Source organism: Nerophis lumbriciformis, linkage group LG09 (genome assembly GCF_033978685.3).
Source record: "Nerophis lumbriciformis linkage group LG09, RoL_Nlum_v2.1, whole genome shotgun sequence".
Classification (NCBI taxonomy): Eukaryota; Metazoa; Chordata; class Actinopteri; order Syngnathiformes; family Syngnathidae; genus Nerophis; species Nerophis lumbriciformis.
In genome coordinates this window covers 24,438,664-24,455,937 of record NC_084556.2, presented here as the reverse complement: position 1 = coordinate 24,455,937, position 17,274 = coordinate 24,438,664, and the positions used below count along the sequence as shown (strand labels likewise).

Genomic DNA, 17,274 nt, shown 5'->3' with positions numbered 1-17,274 from the left:
ATAGCGTCTGCAAAGAAGCCGTAATGATTTCAACTGTTTTTATATGCAAGACAATTAGAGCGCAATTAGTTGATTGAGGCGATAACGGCGGCTAATCACAGCTGAAAGGGCCGCGCCTTTCCATGCATGTCATTTCCACCAACCTGTCAGCCGCCGCTCTGACGCCGGCCTGATTAGCCGAGCGGCGTCGTGAGCTCACTCCTGTTTATGATCTCGCCATCGAATCACCCCGTGTGTGCATTTCAGCATCCTTACATACTTGAAGCGATGTATTTCTGTAACGTGCGTGTGTGCATCACCTCCTACTTTGTCCACTTTCATCAACCCAACCTCAAACATCCATTCTAACTTCGAAAACAGAAGAAAAAGATTTGATACTCACTTTTCTTTCCTTGAACTGCATACTGACACCAGCACTAACTGTACACTTTTAGGGCCCCTTGATTGCGACAGCTTTTACAAATGGATACCATTGAACAGGTGGCCCGCTTGCCATCTCATCAGAGGTATTGCATTCTATTTGTGCATTTCTATCATTCCACTCTACCACATCGCCACTCTCCTCTACGCGACAGTCAAGTGTGAGTGGGACTCAGCAGCCACATTAGCACCAAGCAGTACACTTAAGTGCACTTACAGTTGTGAAGGGATTCCTGTGGCCCCGTTCCTGGGTGGATCTCACGTGAGAGGAAGAGGGTGGGGGGTTAATCATTTCCCAATGCAGTCTGCTGAAAATGATGGACTCTACATAGCAACTGAGGCTGTGGTCAAACTTGTATTAACGTTTTAAGTTATTTAACTCTCTACTGCCACCTGGCGCTAAAGTGGATAGTGCACCCCCTGATTTGTCACGTTTCATGTGTCAGGTAAATCGTGTCGAATGGAGCCATATGAATCCCCTTCCTGCTGTAAGTTTCCATCCTGAAAAGTCCGACATCATAACACAGTGGTTCATAAAACTTTTTTCACCAAGTACCACCTCAGAAAACACTTGGCTCTCCAAGTACCACTATAATGACCAACATTAAAATACACTAGCATAGAAGGCCTAAGTGTTCATTAAAAACAAGGCAAAGGTTTTATTTCACAAGTATATTTTGGCCACTACGACATTATACACAGTTTGAACAATAATGCTGTGTTTGAATATTTAATTAAGTGATTCTTCGGTATACCACTAGATCAGTCCTTCTCAAATAGTGGGGCGGGCCCCCCCTTGGGGGCGCGTGTGACCTCAGGGAACATGCTTTTTTTGCTGTAGCAGAATATGACGAAGCGTATGTAGCACGGTGGGAGACAAGGAAAGACCGGTGTGTTGTTTACTTTAATGTTAAAAAACATACAATGTTATGTAGAGGTATAGGTATAACAATTTTATAGACATGATATATTATTTATAGTCAGGGTGGAAGTGGGGGGCGCAATAGAAAATATTTGAGAAGCACTGCACTACATGGGGCCCGCACACCGCGACTGTTACACCGACCACAGTTTGAAAATCCCTGTCAAAGCAGTTAATGCAACAAAGAAGGGAAGCCAATAAAAGTGTCCTGCATTTCACGTTACAAAGTGAAACTTCCAGGTCAAATCAGAAATGTTCTTTGTATGCTGTTGACCAATCAGGAGACGGCCTTTAGCTCCTCCCTTTTAGTTCGATTCCAACAGCGTAGGTGTGCAGATGGCAGAGAAGATGGGACAATAGGACTCAAGCGTTAGCAACAGTAGCATAGCTGTGTGCACTAAAATGCTAACTTTACAGTCACGTTACAACACCGGCCCCAAACTAAATGATCAAACTTAAAGCTCTCATTGATGGATGGTGAGCTCCAGACTATGTTTTAAGATGTGTAGTGAAGCCTGATTTTTTAAAAGACGCTTAAGTTAAGTTAGACAGCACAACATCCGACATAAGTAGCACAATAAAATACACAGACTCAGTTATAATAATAAAAATATCATTAAATGAAGACCTATATGAAACAGTAGGCTGCTGCATGACCTCAGATCAGGAATAAAGTCACCACAGTAGTGAATGTGCAGATGGAGAAGTGTTAAAGTGCAAGTGTGCTGAAGGAAGAAAATACACAACGTCCTTGGCCTTGTAAATTAAAGTGCTGCTTGTGTTGCACATAGCCCTATATTGCACACATAGTTAGTTAGTTATAGTTAGTTAGTTTATTATTCTTCGGTCAGTGGTCAACAAAATAAACAAATAGTTTTACATAAACAAACAGTTGTACATTCATAAATTGAAAATCTTGCAGACCGAAAGGGTTTAGGCTGAAGTTGAACACTTATTGCGCCTAACCCTATAAACAATGTCAAATACAAGATGAGCTTCCAAAAAATATAACATTTTCTTTGTACAACATATTATAAATACACCTTGTACACAACATAAACACTGTTAAATTATGTACACAGTAAAGACATGTGAAATATCCTTGTACACATGTTAGTTAAACCTTTGTACCAATTATATACTATATACAAACAATTATACTTCCATTATTATTTGTATCCCACATTTAGTTTTTAATATTGATCATAGTATTAACTACTGTGTTGATTCAAGAGTGATATATTTTTTCAAGACATTGGTCTTAAAGTGTTTTTTTAAATGTGTGAATGGAACTGGAACATTTTAAGGAACCATCCAAGCTGTTCCACAGATGAACCCCCCTGACAGAAAGACATCTACTTTTTAAGCTCGTTAGCATTAACAGATGTGTTTACATTTAGAAAATTGCACAAAAAGCATACATAAATGTATCTGTGTTTGACATATGGCACAAAATGTGATTACATCACTTTTAGAATAGAAATAAAACTAAAAGAAATAGAACTCCATTGTAACTAATGGCAAATATATCGAGTTGTATAATATATCTCATATCTCTGCTCTTGTCCTTGACGAAGACGCATCAGATACATTAGCCGAAAAAGAAGCTAGTGTTTGCAGAGCTTTTTTGCAAAATGAAAAAAGGCCAGGGCTCCCACTATTGTGGTGAGTTGTGTCTTCACGCACTTATTTTTGCTGTATTTATCTGTCACACGTGGGAGGCTGCCCAGTGAAAATAATGCCGACATAAAACCTGTACCTGGTGAAAAAAAAGGTTTGGGACCCCTGATATACAAACCCTGTTTCCATATGAGTTGGGAAATTGTGTTAGATGTAAATATAAACGGAATGCAATGATTTGCAAATCATTTTCAACCCATATTCAGTTGAAAATGCTACATAGACAACATATTTGATGTTCAAACTGATGAACTTTTTTTTTTTGCAAATAATCATTAACCTTAGAATTTGATGCCAGCAACACGTGACAAAGAAGTTGGGAAAGGTGGCAATAAATACTGATAAAGTTGAGGAATGCTCATCAAACACTTATTTGGAACATCCCACAGGTGAACAGGCAAATTGGGAACAGGTGGGTGCCATGATTGGGTATAAAAGTAGATTCCATGAAATGCTCAGTCATTCACAAACAAGGATGGGGCGAGGGTCACCACTTTGTCAACAAATGCGTGAGCAAATTGTTGAACAGTTTAAGAAAAACCTTTCTCAACCAGCCATTGAAAGGAATTTAGGGATTTCACCATCTACGGTCCGTAATATCATCAAAGGGTTCAGAGAATCTGGAGAAATCACTGCACTTAAGCAGCTAAGCCCGTGACCTTTGATCCCTCAAGCTGTACTGCATCAACAAGCGACATCAGTGTGTAAAGGATATCACCACATGGGCTCAGGAACACTTCAGAAACCCACTGTCAGTAACTATAGTTGGTTGCTACATCTGTAAGTGCAAGTTAAAACTCTCCTATGCAAAGCGAAAACCGTTTATCAACAACATCCAGAAACGCCGTCGGCTTCGCTGGGCCTGAGCTCATCTAAGATAGACTGATACAAAGTGGAAAAGTGTTATGTAGTCTGACGAGTCCACATTTCAAGTTGTTTTTGGAAACTGTGGACGTTGTGTCCTCCGGGCCAAAGACGAAAAGAACCATCCGGATTGTTGTAGGCGCAAAGTTGAAAAGCCAACATCTGTGATGGTATGGGGGTGTATTAGTGCCCAAGACATGGGTAACTTACACATCTGTGAAGGCGCCATTAATGCTGAAAGGTACATACAGGTTTTGGAGCAACATATGTTGCCATCCAAGGAACGTTACCATGGACGCCCCTTCTTATTTCAGCAAGACAATGCTAAGCCACGTGTTACATCAACGTGGCTAGATAGTAAAAGAGTGCGGGTACTAGACTGGCCTGCCTGTAGTCCAGACCTGTCTCCCATTGAAAATGTGTGGCGCATTATGAAGCCTAAAATACCACAACGGAGACCCCCGGACTGTTGAACAACTTAAGCTGTACATCAAGCAAGAATGGGAAAGAATTCCACCTGAGAAGCTTAAAAAATGTGTCTCCTCAGTTGCCAAACGTTTACTGAGTGTTGTTAAAAAGAAAGGCCATGTAACACAGTGGTGAACATGCCCTTTCCCAACTACTTTGGGACGTGTTGCAGACATGAAATTCTAAGTTAATTATTATTTGCAAAAAAAAAACTAAAGTTTATTAGTTTGAACATCAAATATCTTGTCTTTGTAGTGCATTCAATTGAGTATGGGTTGAAAAGGATTTGCAAATCATTGTATTCCGTTTATATTTACATCTAACACAATTTCCCAACTCATATGGAAACGGGGTTTGTAGACAATATACGATATAAATGATATGCAGTAAATATGGCCGACGATAGAGCTTGTAATACTATCGTTATATCGTGATAGTGCATGTTAATGACACATTCCAGCTGTGTTCTGCACATTTGACAGCAACTGGCGTACGAACGCGTCCCCAACGCAATGTAGCACCCTTGTGAGCGTCGAACGTCCCTCCTCCGTACACAATCAATTCTATCCATCAATCAATCAATCAATGTTTATTTATATAGCCCTAAATCACAAGTGTCTCAAAGGGCTGCACAAGCCATAACGACATCCTCAGTACAGAGCCCACATAAGGGCAAGGAAAAACTCACCCCAGTGGGACTTGAATGTAAACAAAGGTTGGCGAATCAATACAGACATCGACAGTAACGATACCAAGAATAGTATTAATGTATGGTCAACACTACAGTAATTGGATTTATTTTTTTTTTTTATCAAAATAATTTTTGTTTTTCTTATTGCTTATAAAATCCCTGGACACTGGAGTACTTTAAGGGCAATACATAAAGGATTTCAAACCAGAGCCAATATTAAGAAACCATTTAGATATTTAACTGATATTGTTCTACCGCCATCCTGTGTTTTTGTCTGATTATAATTGTGAATAAATATTGGAATCATTCAATGATCTTAAAAATGTGTAGTATCAGCATCAGCATTGGTATGACCAATACTGTCCCTGAATTTACTTGGTATTGGATATATACCCAAACCTGTTATATCGGCCAACATGTATGTAAATTATCCAAACAATTGAAGATTAGGTGCTTACTACATTTGAATAAAAGAGGAAGTCACCAGATAAAAACAGTAAATTAGCAAGTAGATTAATAATGGGTCTGACTAAATAATACAACTGGAAATGATGTGATATGTTACTGCACATGTCAGCAGTCAAATTAGTAGCCTCTGGAACTTGTATGGAAATGGTTCTATTATCATTTATATACCAAGTATTATATAGTGCGTTCCTCTTAATGGGATAAACAAAAGTCCATCCTACATCGTTATCACAGAAGGCTGCAATGTAAATGGCCCATACCTAACTTCCTGTTTAAAGTAACCAAAATATTCCTACTGTACATTAAACATCTGGACTATCCAACTGGCGGCCCATGAATGGTCCGAAAAACAGCAGAGTGTTCCTGTAACTCTGACAAAATAAATAGCCCAAAATCAAATGTCTTCTGTAGAGGACGCTGGTTCTCTGGAATATACAGAATATGACTAATAGTGAAGGTTCCTTAACTTTCTAGAAATTTGGTCCTCAAAACAATTTAGTTGAATATATCTGCTTTACACACAATGTGTGGGGTCTTTAACCATTTTTACCTCGGGCCCAACTTTTCCATTACTACTACTTATAACTCAAATGTTCAAGCCCTAAGTACAACTTTCAGCTTTGGTAGATTTTGGGGGCGCTAATGGACCAAGGCGGTAGTGTTTTGCCAGAAGAAGACCACATTTCCCATGAGGACTAGCGTCATACTGACACGATGTCCGCTGTAATATTTGCACAAATATCACGTCTCTAACGGCTATGCTGATGTTAAATGGCAGACACTATCAAGAAATGATCTTGGATTGCACTACAAACATGACACTAAGACCAACAATGTATCGGGCGGATGAAGGTCTGAAGCAAAGGAAGACCGGCGGGAGATTGTTTCCCAAGGAAGTAGTGTGAAACTATCAAGCTGGTGGCTATTTATTGCTATAACGCACATTTCCGATAGCTAACATTAGCATTATCATTTTGCTTGAGCATCGAAAGGTACTTACTAGTTTAGCAGGAACAGAGGCAAGGCAGCATCAGCTGAAAATCCCTTCTCATCTTTGAGCTCAGGCCAGCGTGTAAAAGCCGGGCAATGTTGATCCTTGACTGTCCTTTTATCTGTGTAAGCTCCCTTTTTCTTTTTTTGTCTCCTCCGACAAAACTTTTCGTTTCTTTGGCTATTTTGCAGCTTCAGCCATGATAGCAGTAATTGCATGTAGGCGTTCTTCTTCTTCTCCTTCTTTTAGTTTCCTGGCAGCACGTAGACGTTCGCATCGACTTCCGTCTTTTTAAGGAATGGGAAAAAGGGATAGTGACATATGTCGTAAAGCAAGTCAGCACATTTGTAGTTTTTTGTGTGGCAGGGTTCCTGCCACCCTCCTTAAAGTTGCTAAGTGCCAGTAAAAGCGATGCAGAACCCCTCAGGACATGACAGAGGTGTCATTCAATGAGTTGTAAGTCCATGTATTATTCCAAAAGTAATGAAAATAGTTAGTGAAGGTTGAAAAGTCATTTAGTGCTGCTTTAACACTGAATTAGTGATCTTACTCTTGATTTTTTTAAATGATATAAAACCATGTGTCACACAGATATTATTATTTATCCAATACATAAACCTTAGGCTTAGATCAGGCTGATTAGAAACATACGAATTAACCAAATATACTGCATAATATAAATAGTTGATGAAAAATGTGAATGTGTTTCTTACCTAAACCGTCAAAAGAAATATAGCTCCGCCACTAAAGTCATAATTTTTGCGCTTAAAAGAAAGCATGATTTAAGCTCCAGACTTCTTCTATTTGTTTGAGATTGTCATTACTGCCATAAGTGGTGGAAAAGTGCATTACAACTAAGCACTACAGCTGAGAAACAGATCATTTTGGCGGCCCTCGCTCGTGGCCTGGCAATGGGCCTTATGGTTAAGAAACATTGTCGTCAAATACCTCCACGTATGGATTGGAACTTCTAAACAAAGTACTGCTTGGTGGAAAGAAGGCAGAAATATTGGCACAAATGTATCATTTCCTATGACAGTAATGTTGCATAAATGTATGAAATATGGTTGTATGAGTCACTTTCACACGCACTGTCAGCTCCGTTGTTGTTGTTGTTTTCATCTTATGGCAACACTTTTTTTTAATAATTTGCCATTTAGCAAAATCCAGCTCTCGAAGGTCCATCTCACCTTTTCTCCTCTTTGACAATAAACCAATCAAAGATCCTCCATATCTGCATGAGTGTTATGTCACGATGGTGCAACATGGCGCATGACGCTTGGCCCCAGCATGATGGCCGTTCTCCTCCTCGCTTTGGGGTCGGCACCCGAGCTGAGCGCTGCTCTTCGCCGTGCTCTCCTTCTCTCTCCAGCAGGGTTGATCTGGCGGCGCCAGAAAGACGGGAGCGAGTTTCTAATTGGCTTTGTGTGCAGGTGGCGCTACTGAGACACGGCGGACAGGCTAAAGGAGCGAAAGTGGTAACCACGTGAAGAAGAAGAAGAAAAGAAAGCGCTGAGTCACCTCAGAAAAAGAACAACTGCTGTACAATATTCCAAACCTCCTATAACGTCGGCGCCTGCTTTGGTTTGATGTTCCACGTCTTTTTCCTCTCCTGTGTTTGGTTGCTTTTAGTTCCACACGACCTCCGTGTCCTTCTTTTATTTGGCAGGCGGCATAGCAAAGAAAATCTGCTCGTAACGTCTTTGTCTTGTTAGCTTGAAGGAGAAAATCACATTCAGGCTCTAACTGAAAAAAATAATAATAATGAAGTCGCTGTGCAAGGTTTGTAGATTTGAAAAAAAAAACAACAAAAAAAATCAATTTTAGGTCAAATCGGATACGAGGGTATCAAAGTAATAAATCTTAGTAGTGCTTTTATTTCTTGTGACGTCTCATTGTTGACCATGATGACCTACTTTTGGGCAATACAAAGAGGACTCCAATATTTTTATGGTCCTTTTTTATAAGTGTTGGGTTCTTTTTGATGTTTAGAAATATATAAATATAAATATATATATAAATATATATATATATATATGCTATAACAAATTTCATATAACGACATTGTGAGTTGAAAGTTGAGAAAAAAGAAATGTAGCTGTACATATTATTCCATCATATAACCAACTCAGTGAGAGAATAGCATATTTTTGTGATGGTGTGTCCAAGAACATGTGTGAATCTTATTATTATTATTATTATTATTATTATTTGTCTCTCCCGCTGCTGACAGCAACACAACACATTTGCTGTGTAAATAAGCCGAGCGCAACCATTTTACAAAGTGTCAAACCAGCAAACTTCCATTTTTTGAATTTCAGAAAAAAAACAAGAAAAAAAGCAAAATGACAGCCAAAAAAGATCTGGATTGTTCAACTGAGAAGAAACAAAACCAAACTGATTTGAATCCAAAGCACAGTGTAGTACTTTTACATTACATGTTGTGCACACCTGGACACTTTTCTACTCCTCTTGGTTGGCTTTCTTTTTCATCCCGCTCCTTCCCAGATTCTTTTTGGGAATATTTGGGCTCAGTCTGCTTCTTTTTTTGCTTTTCTTATGATTTTTGGACTGAATTAGGAAAGGTTTTTTGATACCATACCTCAGCCTTGTGAATTGTGGAGCGCCAGGCAGGTTGAATTTATTGTCCCGTGAATGGAAGGAGAAAAAAAAACAAAAAAAACACTGAAAAGTTTCCGAGCAATCGTTGCACTGTGAGTAGTGAAGTTCTTTGCACATTTTCATAACATGCTTGGGATTTCTCCGACTTAACGGCTGGCTTAAGAACAGCTGACATGTTTGATCAGACCCATCTGACGCTATTTATTCCGGGTCACACACTGAACAACACACACCTTTTTCTCGCAGTAATACAGTGGGTAGGGGATCCATATGGCCCCATTCGTCGCGGTTTACCTGACACATGAAACGTGACGTATTGGAGAGTTCAATATCTTAAAATGTGTTTTGTGGCAATTCCGACTTTGACCACAGTCTCAGCTGCTCCGTAGAGTGGCGCTTTCCGTCATTTTCAGCAGACTGCATTGCCAAATATTTAACCCCCCCCCTGGTAAGCTCAACCCAGGAAGGAGGCCATATGAATCCCCAACAACAAAAACGCGCTCTCGTCTGTGTCTTTTTCATGGACCGAGCCGACGGTGCGTATCGCTCAACTTTGTAGCCTTTCACATTTCAAACATTTCTTTTTGCAATCAACCAGGTCAGGATCCTGGATACTTTTAACGGTATGGCGTTGTGATCAATTTAAAGGACAAAAAAAAAAAATGTAATTGTAATGTTCTCATGTTAAAAAAAAAAAAAGTTAAAAAAAAAGATGCTTCTTTGCTGATTTTGTTGTGGTTTCTCTATGAATACTAATTGTACTTCTACTATTAAAATGTACTGTGCATCCATTGCTTTCTCTCTCCATCCTCTGAGGTTGTTTTGTTGCTCATTCATGTAATCATGGGTGTGTAAAGAAATACCTTGTAAACACAGTGCTGTCTTTGCTAGCAGTCTAGTGCTTCATTGTTGTTCTTCTCCCTCCCCCGGCCCCCGCCTCTAAGTACAAGTAGATGTTCTGAGTATGCTAGTAGTAGTGAGTGTAGTGACCTCCTAGGACCAGTCAGATATACAGTAGACCTTTCTCTCCGTCACCATCTTCAAACTTGGACCTTTTTGTTTAGGCTCCCGATTTTTTGCCCTCGTCCTCTCTCGCGTGGTTTCAGCCAACCAAAGCTCTCGTGGATGGACGATAGAGAGAAAGAAAATACAAATAAAAATACTTGCTGGGAGGTGGAATTGTACACAAGGCATTATTTGGATAACCCACCCTTGAATGTTTTTAAAGGGGTGTGCCATACTACCTTAAATGCTAACGCTAGATATGCAAAACCTTGTTTTTACAGAATGGTAGAAGCAGTCGCTTCATAAAAAGTGTCGTTTTCTTCAGATTCACGGGCATTAATATTGTGAGAGACAAACTGGTGCATCCAACCTCAAATAATGGCCAAATAGGTGTCTTAACTCAACTGCAGAGAGAACACGACGGTACTTTCTCTAATAAGCCACGCGTTTATTCCAGCGTCTGAGGCCTTGCTGAAGTGTTAGGAATAGGAATTGTACGCGACAAAGCCCAAGTATGTCAGGATGTGCGTACTTTTGTCCGCTACAGAGACATAAGACAAGTATTTCTTCACGTAACGTGGATACTTGTGTGGTTTGTTACAAGCCGGCCTGATTCACACACACCTGGGAAGTGAGGCGTTCTTTGTGCAGGCGTCCAAACAGTGCCAAAGTCCTCACGCGTGAAAACTGCAGACTCGTTTTATGCATGCACACTGAGAGAGGCCACGCCCACGCTGAGTGTGGTTTTAACACGTGAATACTTTGCCACTGTTTTGGCGCCATACAGAATATGCTAACTTTCTAGGTGGTGTCTTTTTGCCCGCGCTCGGACTATGTTTGCGCTCGCAACGTATCTTTCTGTTTCTCCACGAGCGTGAAGTTTCATCCTTTCAGTATTAGAGTCGGGCATTGAAGATACCGCCCAGCAACACCCACTCCTTTCTGATTGGTCACTTCAAACGCGCAGATAGTGGTTTTTACGAGTGAGGATTTTGGTACTGTTTGGACTGATGCCAAAGTCCTTCTTTAAACCTTGTGCAAGCGTAACATTGACTATACACACTTACTCCTGGTACCCAAAGTCTAACATTGACTATACACACTTACTCCTAGGAACCAAAAGTCTAACGTGGACTATACGCAGTTACTCCTAGGAACCAAAAGTCTAACGTTGACTATACGCAGTTACTCCTAGGAACCAAAAGTCTAACGTTGACTATACGCAGTTTCTCCTAGGAACCAAAAGTCTAACATTGACTATACGCACTTACTCCTAGGAACCAAAAGTCTAACGTTGACTATACGCACTTACTCCTTGAAACCAAAAGTCTAACGTTGACTATACGCAGTTACTCATAGGAACCAAAAGTGTAACATTGACTATACACACTTACTCCTAGGAACCAAAAGTGTAGCATTGACTATACACACTCCTAGGAACCAAAAGTGTAACATTGACTATACACACTCCTATGAACCAAAAGTGTAACATTGACTATACACACTTACTCCTAGGAACCAAAAGTCTAACGTTGACTATACGCAGTTACTCCTAGGAACCAAAAGTGTAACATTGACTATACACACTCCTAGGAACCAAAAGTGTAACATTGACTATACGCACTTACTCCTAGGAACCAAACGTGTAACATTGACTATACACACTTACTCCTAGGAACCAAAAGTCTAACGTTGACTATACGCAGTTACTCCTAGGAACCAAAAGTTTAACGTTGACTATACGCACTTATTCCTAGGAACCAAACGTGTAACATTGACTATACGCAGTTACTCCTAGGAACCAAAAGTGTAACATTGACTATACACACTCCTAGGAACCAAAAGTGTAACATTGACTATACACACTTACTCCTAGGAACCAAAAGTCTAACGTTGACTATACACAGTTACTCCTAGGAACCAAAAGTGTAACATTGACTATACACACTCCTAGGAACCAAAAGTGTAACATTGACTATACGCACTTACTCCTAGGAACCAAAAGTCTAACGTTGACTATACGCAGTTACTCCTAGGAACCAAAAGTTTAACGTTGACTATACACACTTACTCCTAGGAACCAAAAGTCTAACATTGACTATACGCAGTTACTCCTAGGAACCAAAAGTGTAACATTGACTATACACACTTACTCCTAGGAAGCAAAAGTGTAACATTGACTATACACACTTACTCCTAGGAAGCAAAAGTCTAACGTTGACTATACACACTTACTCCTAGGAACCAAAAGTAACATTGACTATACGCAGTTACTCCTAGGAACCAAAAGTCTAACATTGACTATACGCAGTTACTCCTAGGAACCAAAAGTCTAACGTTGACTATACGCAGTTACTCCTAGGAACCAAAAGTCTAACGTTGACTATACGCAGTTACTCCTAGGAACCAAAAGTCTAACGTTGACTATACACAGTTACTCCTAGGAACCAAAAGTCTAACATTGATTATACGCAGTTACTCCTAGGAACCAAAAGTCTAACATTGACTATACGCAGTTACTCCTAGGAACCAAAAGTCTAACGTTGACTATACACACTCCTAGGAACCAAAAGTGTAACATTGACTATACACACTCCTAGGAACCAAAAGTGTAACATTGACTATACACACTTACTCCTAGGAACCAAAAGTCTAACATTGACTATACACACTCCTAGGAACCAAAAGTGTAACATTGACTATACACACTTACTCCTAGGAACCAAAAGTCTAACGTTGACTATACACACTCCTAGGAACCAAAAGTGTAACATTGACTATTCACACTCCTAGGAACCAAAAGTGTAACATTGACTATACGCAGTTACTCCTAGGAACCAAAAGTCTAACATTGACTATACACACTTACTCCTAGGAACCAAAAGGGACATGCTCTTGAAAGTGTAATAAGTCAGCCATCTTTTTTTATTTTATTTGTTTTACTTTCAACTGTAGAAATCTTTGAACAATTTCAGATCTATCTGTTTACACAAAGTTGTTGTTATGTTTTATAATGTTTTTGTCAAAACTAGTTTTATTATAGTGGGAAAATGCACAATATGCCATATTTCTAAAACAATTATAAATTGCAAGTGTAATATTTAAAGTTGGGTAATAAGTGGTCAATAACGTATGACAAAATAGATTTTGATACGACAGACAAAAAAAAAAAATTCACAGTGCTTACTGAGCTAGAATGAGAGAGAACGCAGGTATGACTTGGTTGAGTTTACTGACTGAGCAAGTCTTTTATATCTATCTGCCATGTTACATCCCAGCAGGAAACAATGTTGCAAAATATTTTTCTTTGTAAACTGAGACAACATTGATGTCTAACGTTGGATCAAATGACCAAAATTCAACGGTCAAATCAGCATCAGAACCCGACATTGATTAAACGTTGTCAAAGAGCATGTTGTTTCAATGTTAGGTCTGAGTTGGTCAACGTCAGGACCTAAATCTACAACTTATCAGTGTTGTTTCAATGTTCTGTGCCTGCTGGGAAATAACTTCTAAAATTTGCATTGCATTTCCGTGGTTTAATGGGACTTTAATTCATTTACGCTTATCAAAGCTCTGAGACTTATCCATCATGGTTTTCTGGTGGTTAAGGGGCACAATTACACCTAATCAACATTTTCTTGTTTTTCAGTCAGCAAGAATGAGATTTTTTTGGTTTTCGTGGAAAAAGCATAGTAATACACCAGGATCAGTCTGTTAAAAAATAGCAGTTGTAATCGGAGTCAATGGGGCCGAAAGAGGTCTTAAGAGAAAGTGTGTATACTTTATGTTTATATATCCTATTCTAAGAATGTTGCAATCAATTTTAGAAAGAAAAAAAGTCTTAACCTTCAAACTGAACAATCGTATCACAAAAGGAACGCATGTAATGCCCGTTTAGGGCCCTACGGTTGCACAAGGGTTAAGTTCTTTGGTTGTTGAAGTCACGGCGTCAAATAGAGCAGAGGCCACTATTTGAGGATGTCAATAAATGATATAATCATCCCGACCTTATCCATCAAGGAGGCAAACATTTCAAGAAACAAGGCCAGCATTCACTTCAGTTGCTACTTTCCGTGATTGGAAGTAGCTATTTTTGCCTTCAGTGTGACAGGGTACAAGAAAGTGTTCCTTCTGTTTATTGTAACTTGAGTTTGTTGGAAAGACTTGAAGGTTTTTTTGCCACCACTGGCCTCCATAGCGATAGTAATACTAGTAGTAGTACTCTTAGCCACGCAGTAGCTTGGACTTTAAGGTAGCATGGCTCTGTTGCTCTCGTTCCGTCTCCAACTGACAGCGCTTTGCAGCTGATGAATGTTACTCATTTTTAGTCGACTTAGCTTCTCCGTTCAGGGAGAGGGGAGGGGGACTTGGTTTATGAAAAAAAAAAATGTATTAAAAAAAAGAGAAAAAAAAAGAAAAAACAGAAGTCCACCGGAAAGGTGTTGACATTTGTAGTGTACTACCGTATCCATTGAAACTTGAATCTTGAGGCAAGTGCTAGGCAATGACCACACTTCACGTAGCTCGTCCTGCACACACACTGACTTTTCTGTCATCTTGTTGCTTCCACAAGCAGCAGATCCACGTCCAGTTGCAATTAGAAGCCAAATAGACCGACTGGACTTCTTGCACCAACACAATCAGCTGCTCTTTAACGGCGTGAAGCCTTCAAGATGACAGAAGAAGCACTGTTGTCTTCTTAGGGTGACTTGAAACCATCACCACCTCCCATGCAATAGACATTCATGTGTACTAGGTTTCCTTTAGCTCACGTAGGTACTGTCACACAGCTGGAGTCCATCACAGGTGCATTGTGGGACTTGGAAGTGCTTCCAACGTCCAACGCCATTCCTAACACTTGCCCCCCTTTTTTCGTTTTTTATTCTGTTAACCGACTTTTTATGGCGAGAGACAGACAGACAGACTTGACTGACACCTGAAAGCATCTTTCAGGTTACCATATAGGCTTGCTGAAGCCCTGTTGTAAAATATACGGAAAATAATAATGGATGGATGGATGGGGGTCTCTCACATATCAAATGTGGAAAGTCTAATTTTATATTTGTATTTTCAAATAATAATATTGACAAAAAATTGTCTGTGAAAGGTTTCCATCCTCTACTGTGGTCCAGAAATTGATGTGTCTGTCTGGAAAATAAATACAATAAACTGAATTGTTATATGACTTGTTTGGGTGTTCCTTGTCATTCTTTTTTATACACTGCAAAAGAGAGCTGTCAAAATGTATATAAATATATATAGACATAAATATATGTACACACATATATATATTAAAAAGACTAGATTTTAGTAAAAGAAATACAAAAAATTTGTGAAATGAACTAGCTGCATAGACACATAATTTAATTTGATAATACAGACTAAATTAAGATTTTTATATCTAGAAATCAGCATGATTTTTAAGATAGAAATAAATATTTTATTCTGAAAACAATAACTATTCAACTTGCAATTTCTTAAATAAAGCTTCTTCTAGACGTTGCTTCACCTTTAAACAATGTTTTCTAAACCAAAATATCTCATCTGAATAGTTGTTTTCTGAACTTTAACATATTTAAACTAAAATAGAAAAAAATATAATTCTTAATGCTAAAATTAAGATTAGTCAATGATTAAACATAAGTAAATAGCTCCTAAAACTAGGTACATTTCTAGACATAAAATGTTAAATATTGGCAAGTGGCAAATCATTTGCAGTGTAAATAAATTATTTATTGTGTATAATATTTATCATATTGCAAAAGCATTCCCTTTCATTTATTATTGCTGTGTAACGCTGATTGTGTGAGTCTGCTGCCCTCCAGTGGTGACACCTGGTACTTCACACAGGCTTTGTTTCTCATCAGCATCATCTCTTCAAGAGCATCAATATTAGCTGACTAAATGTCTTTAGATGGACTAAGAGGATGAGTCAACAGGACACACACCCAATGGCATTTTGACACAAACACACACGATTAGAGGTGTTCACCTTATTTTGTGTTGCCCCTTTTCAAAGCAAATAATTACCTTTTGTCCAAATAACGATTGATGATTTACAGCACATTCGGACTGCAGTGTAATAAGATGCGACTCAATGGGCTTTAAAAGAGAGACATGTGATGATTGTACACTTATAAATGTTGTTAAATAAAGTCTTACACAAATGTTGGATACAATACACATTATGATAGTTTAGAAAGGGCAAGGGTTTCATTTGCAATCTAAAGGTAAGCCTGGACAAAGACCCTCAGACTCGTATACTTGCAGACATATTCAGAAAGTGGGTTATGATAAATGTGGAGTGGAGTTCACACAACATGTGCGCCATGCTGACAAGCTGATGGATCAGCAGAGCGCCTGCAAGCTGTCGTCGCTGCGCAGCCTCTGTTGTACTTTATGTTTGCATGTGTGACAACAACAAGCGGCGCAATCATTTTGTACTATTATAAAAAATATTGTGTATTTCTGTTTCGCTTTATTTTTGTAAGCATCTTTGATTACCTTGAGAAGCGCTATGGAAATGAGATGTTTTTTGTAATTATTAATAATACAAGTAGTAGTAGTAGCAGTTGCAGTATTATTAGTATGGTATTATTTTTGTTATTAGTAGTTGTTATATCTCTCTTAAATTAGTATGATTTTTATTATTGTCATTATTATTGGTAGTAGAAATATTATTTTATTGTTGGTGTGAGTATCATTTATAATACTATTATTATCAGCATTATTGTTGTTGGTGGTAGTAGTAGTATTTTAATTATAAGTGTATATCTCTTAAAATGAGTATTATTGGTAATAGTATCATTATTTAAAGCAGTATTATTGGCATTATTATTGGCAGCAGTATTAGTAGTACCAGAATTGGTACAGCCTCCTGTCAGGTTCAAACACTGATGACATCTATTAATCAGACAAGAAGCAAGGAATCATGCAGAGACAGAGTTCAATTTAGCTCATAAGGAGAACGCATGGATCTGCACACTTAGTCACAGTCTCGCCCTACACTCTAAGGTTCAGCTCCTGCGTCCCTCTATTTTATCAGGAGTTCCACAGTCAACAACACTAAGGCCGCCTGTAAAAGGAGTGGTCACATATATTATGCAAAGCAGGTCCAGGACGCACAATACGTGACGGAAT

At 38.9% G+C, this 17,274-nt stretch overlaps 1 protein-coding gene across 7 annotated transcripts in view; it reads left to right on the top strand.

Moving 5' to 3' along the window:
- Positions 1-15,319, top strand: part of msi2b (musashi RNA-binding protein 2b) — a 626,013-nt gene extending 610,694 nt beyond the window's left edge. For 6 of the 7 annotated variants that reach the window (XM_061962104.1, XM_061962107.1, XM_061962103.1 and 3 more), the window contains one exon: positions 7,938-15,319. In XM_061962104.1, coding sequence (XP_061818088.1) covers positions 7,938-7,994 — 57 coding nt within the window. In that variant the 3' untranslated portion in view covers positions 7,995-15,319. Of the gene's footprint in view, positions 1-434; positions 507-7,937 lie in introns of all 7 variants that reach the window. The other variant, XM_061962102.1, reaches the window with a different exon arrangement.
- The last annotated feature ends 1,955 nt before the right edge of the window (positions 15,320-17,274 follow it).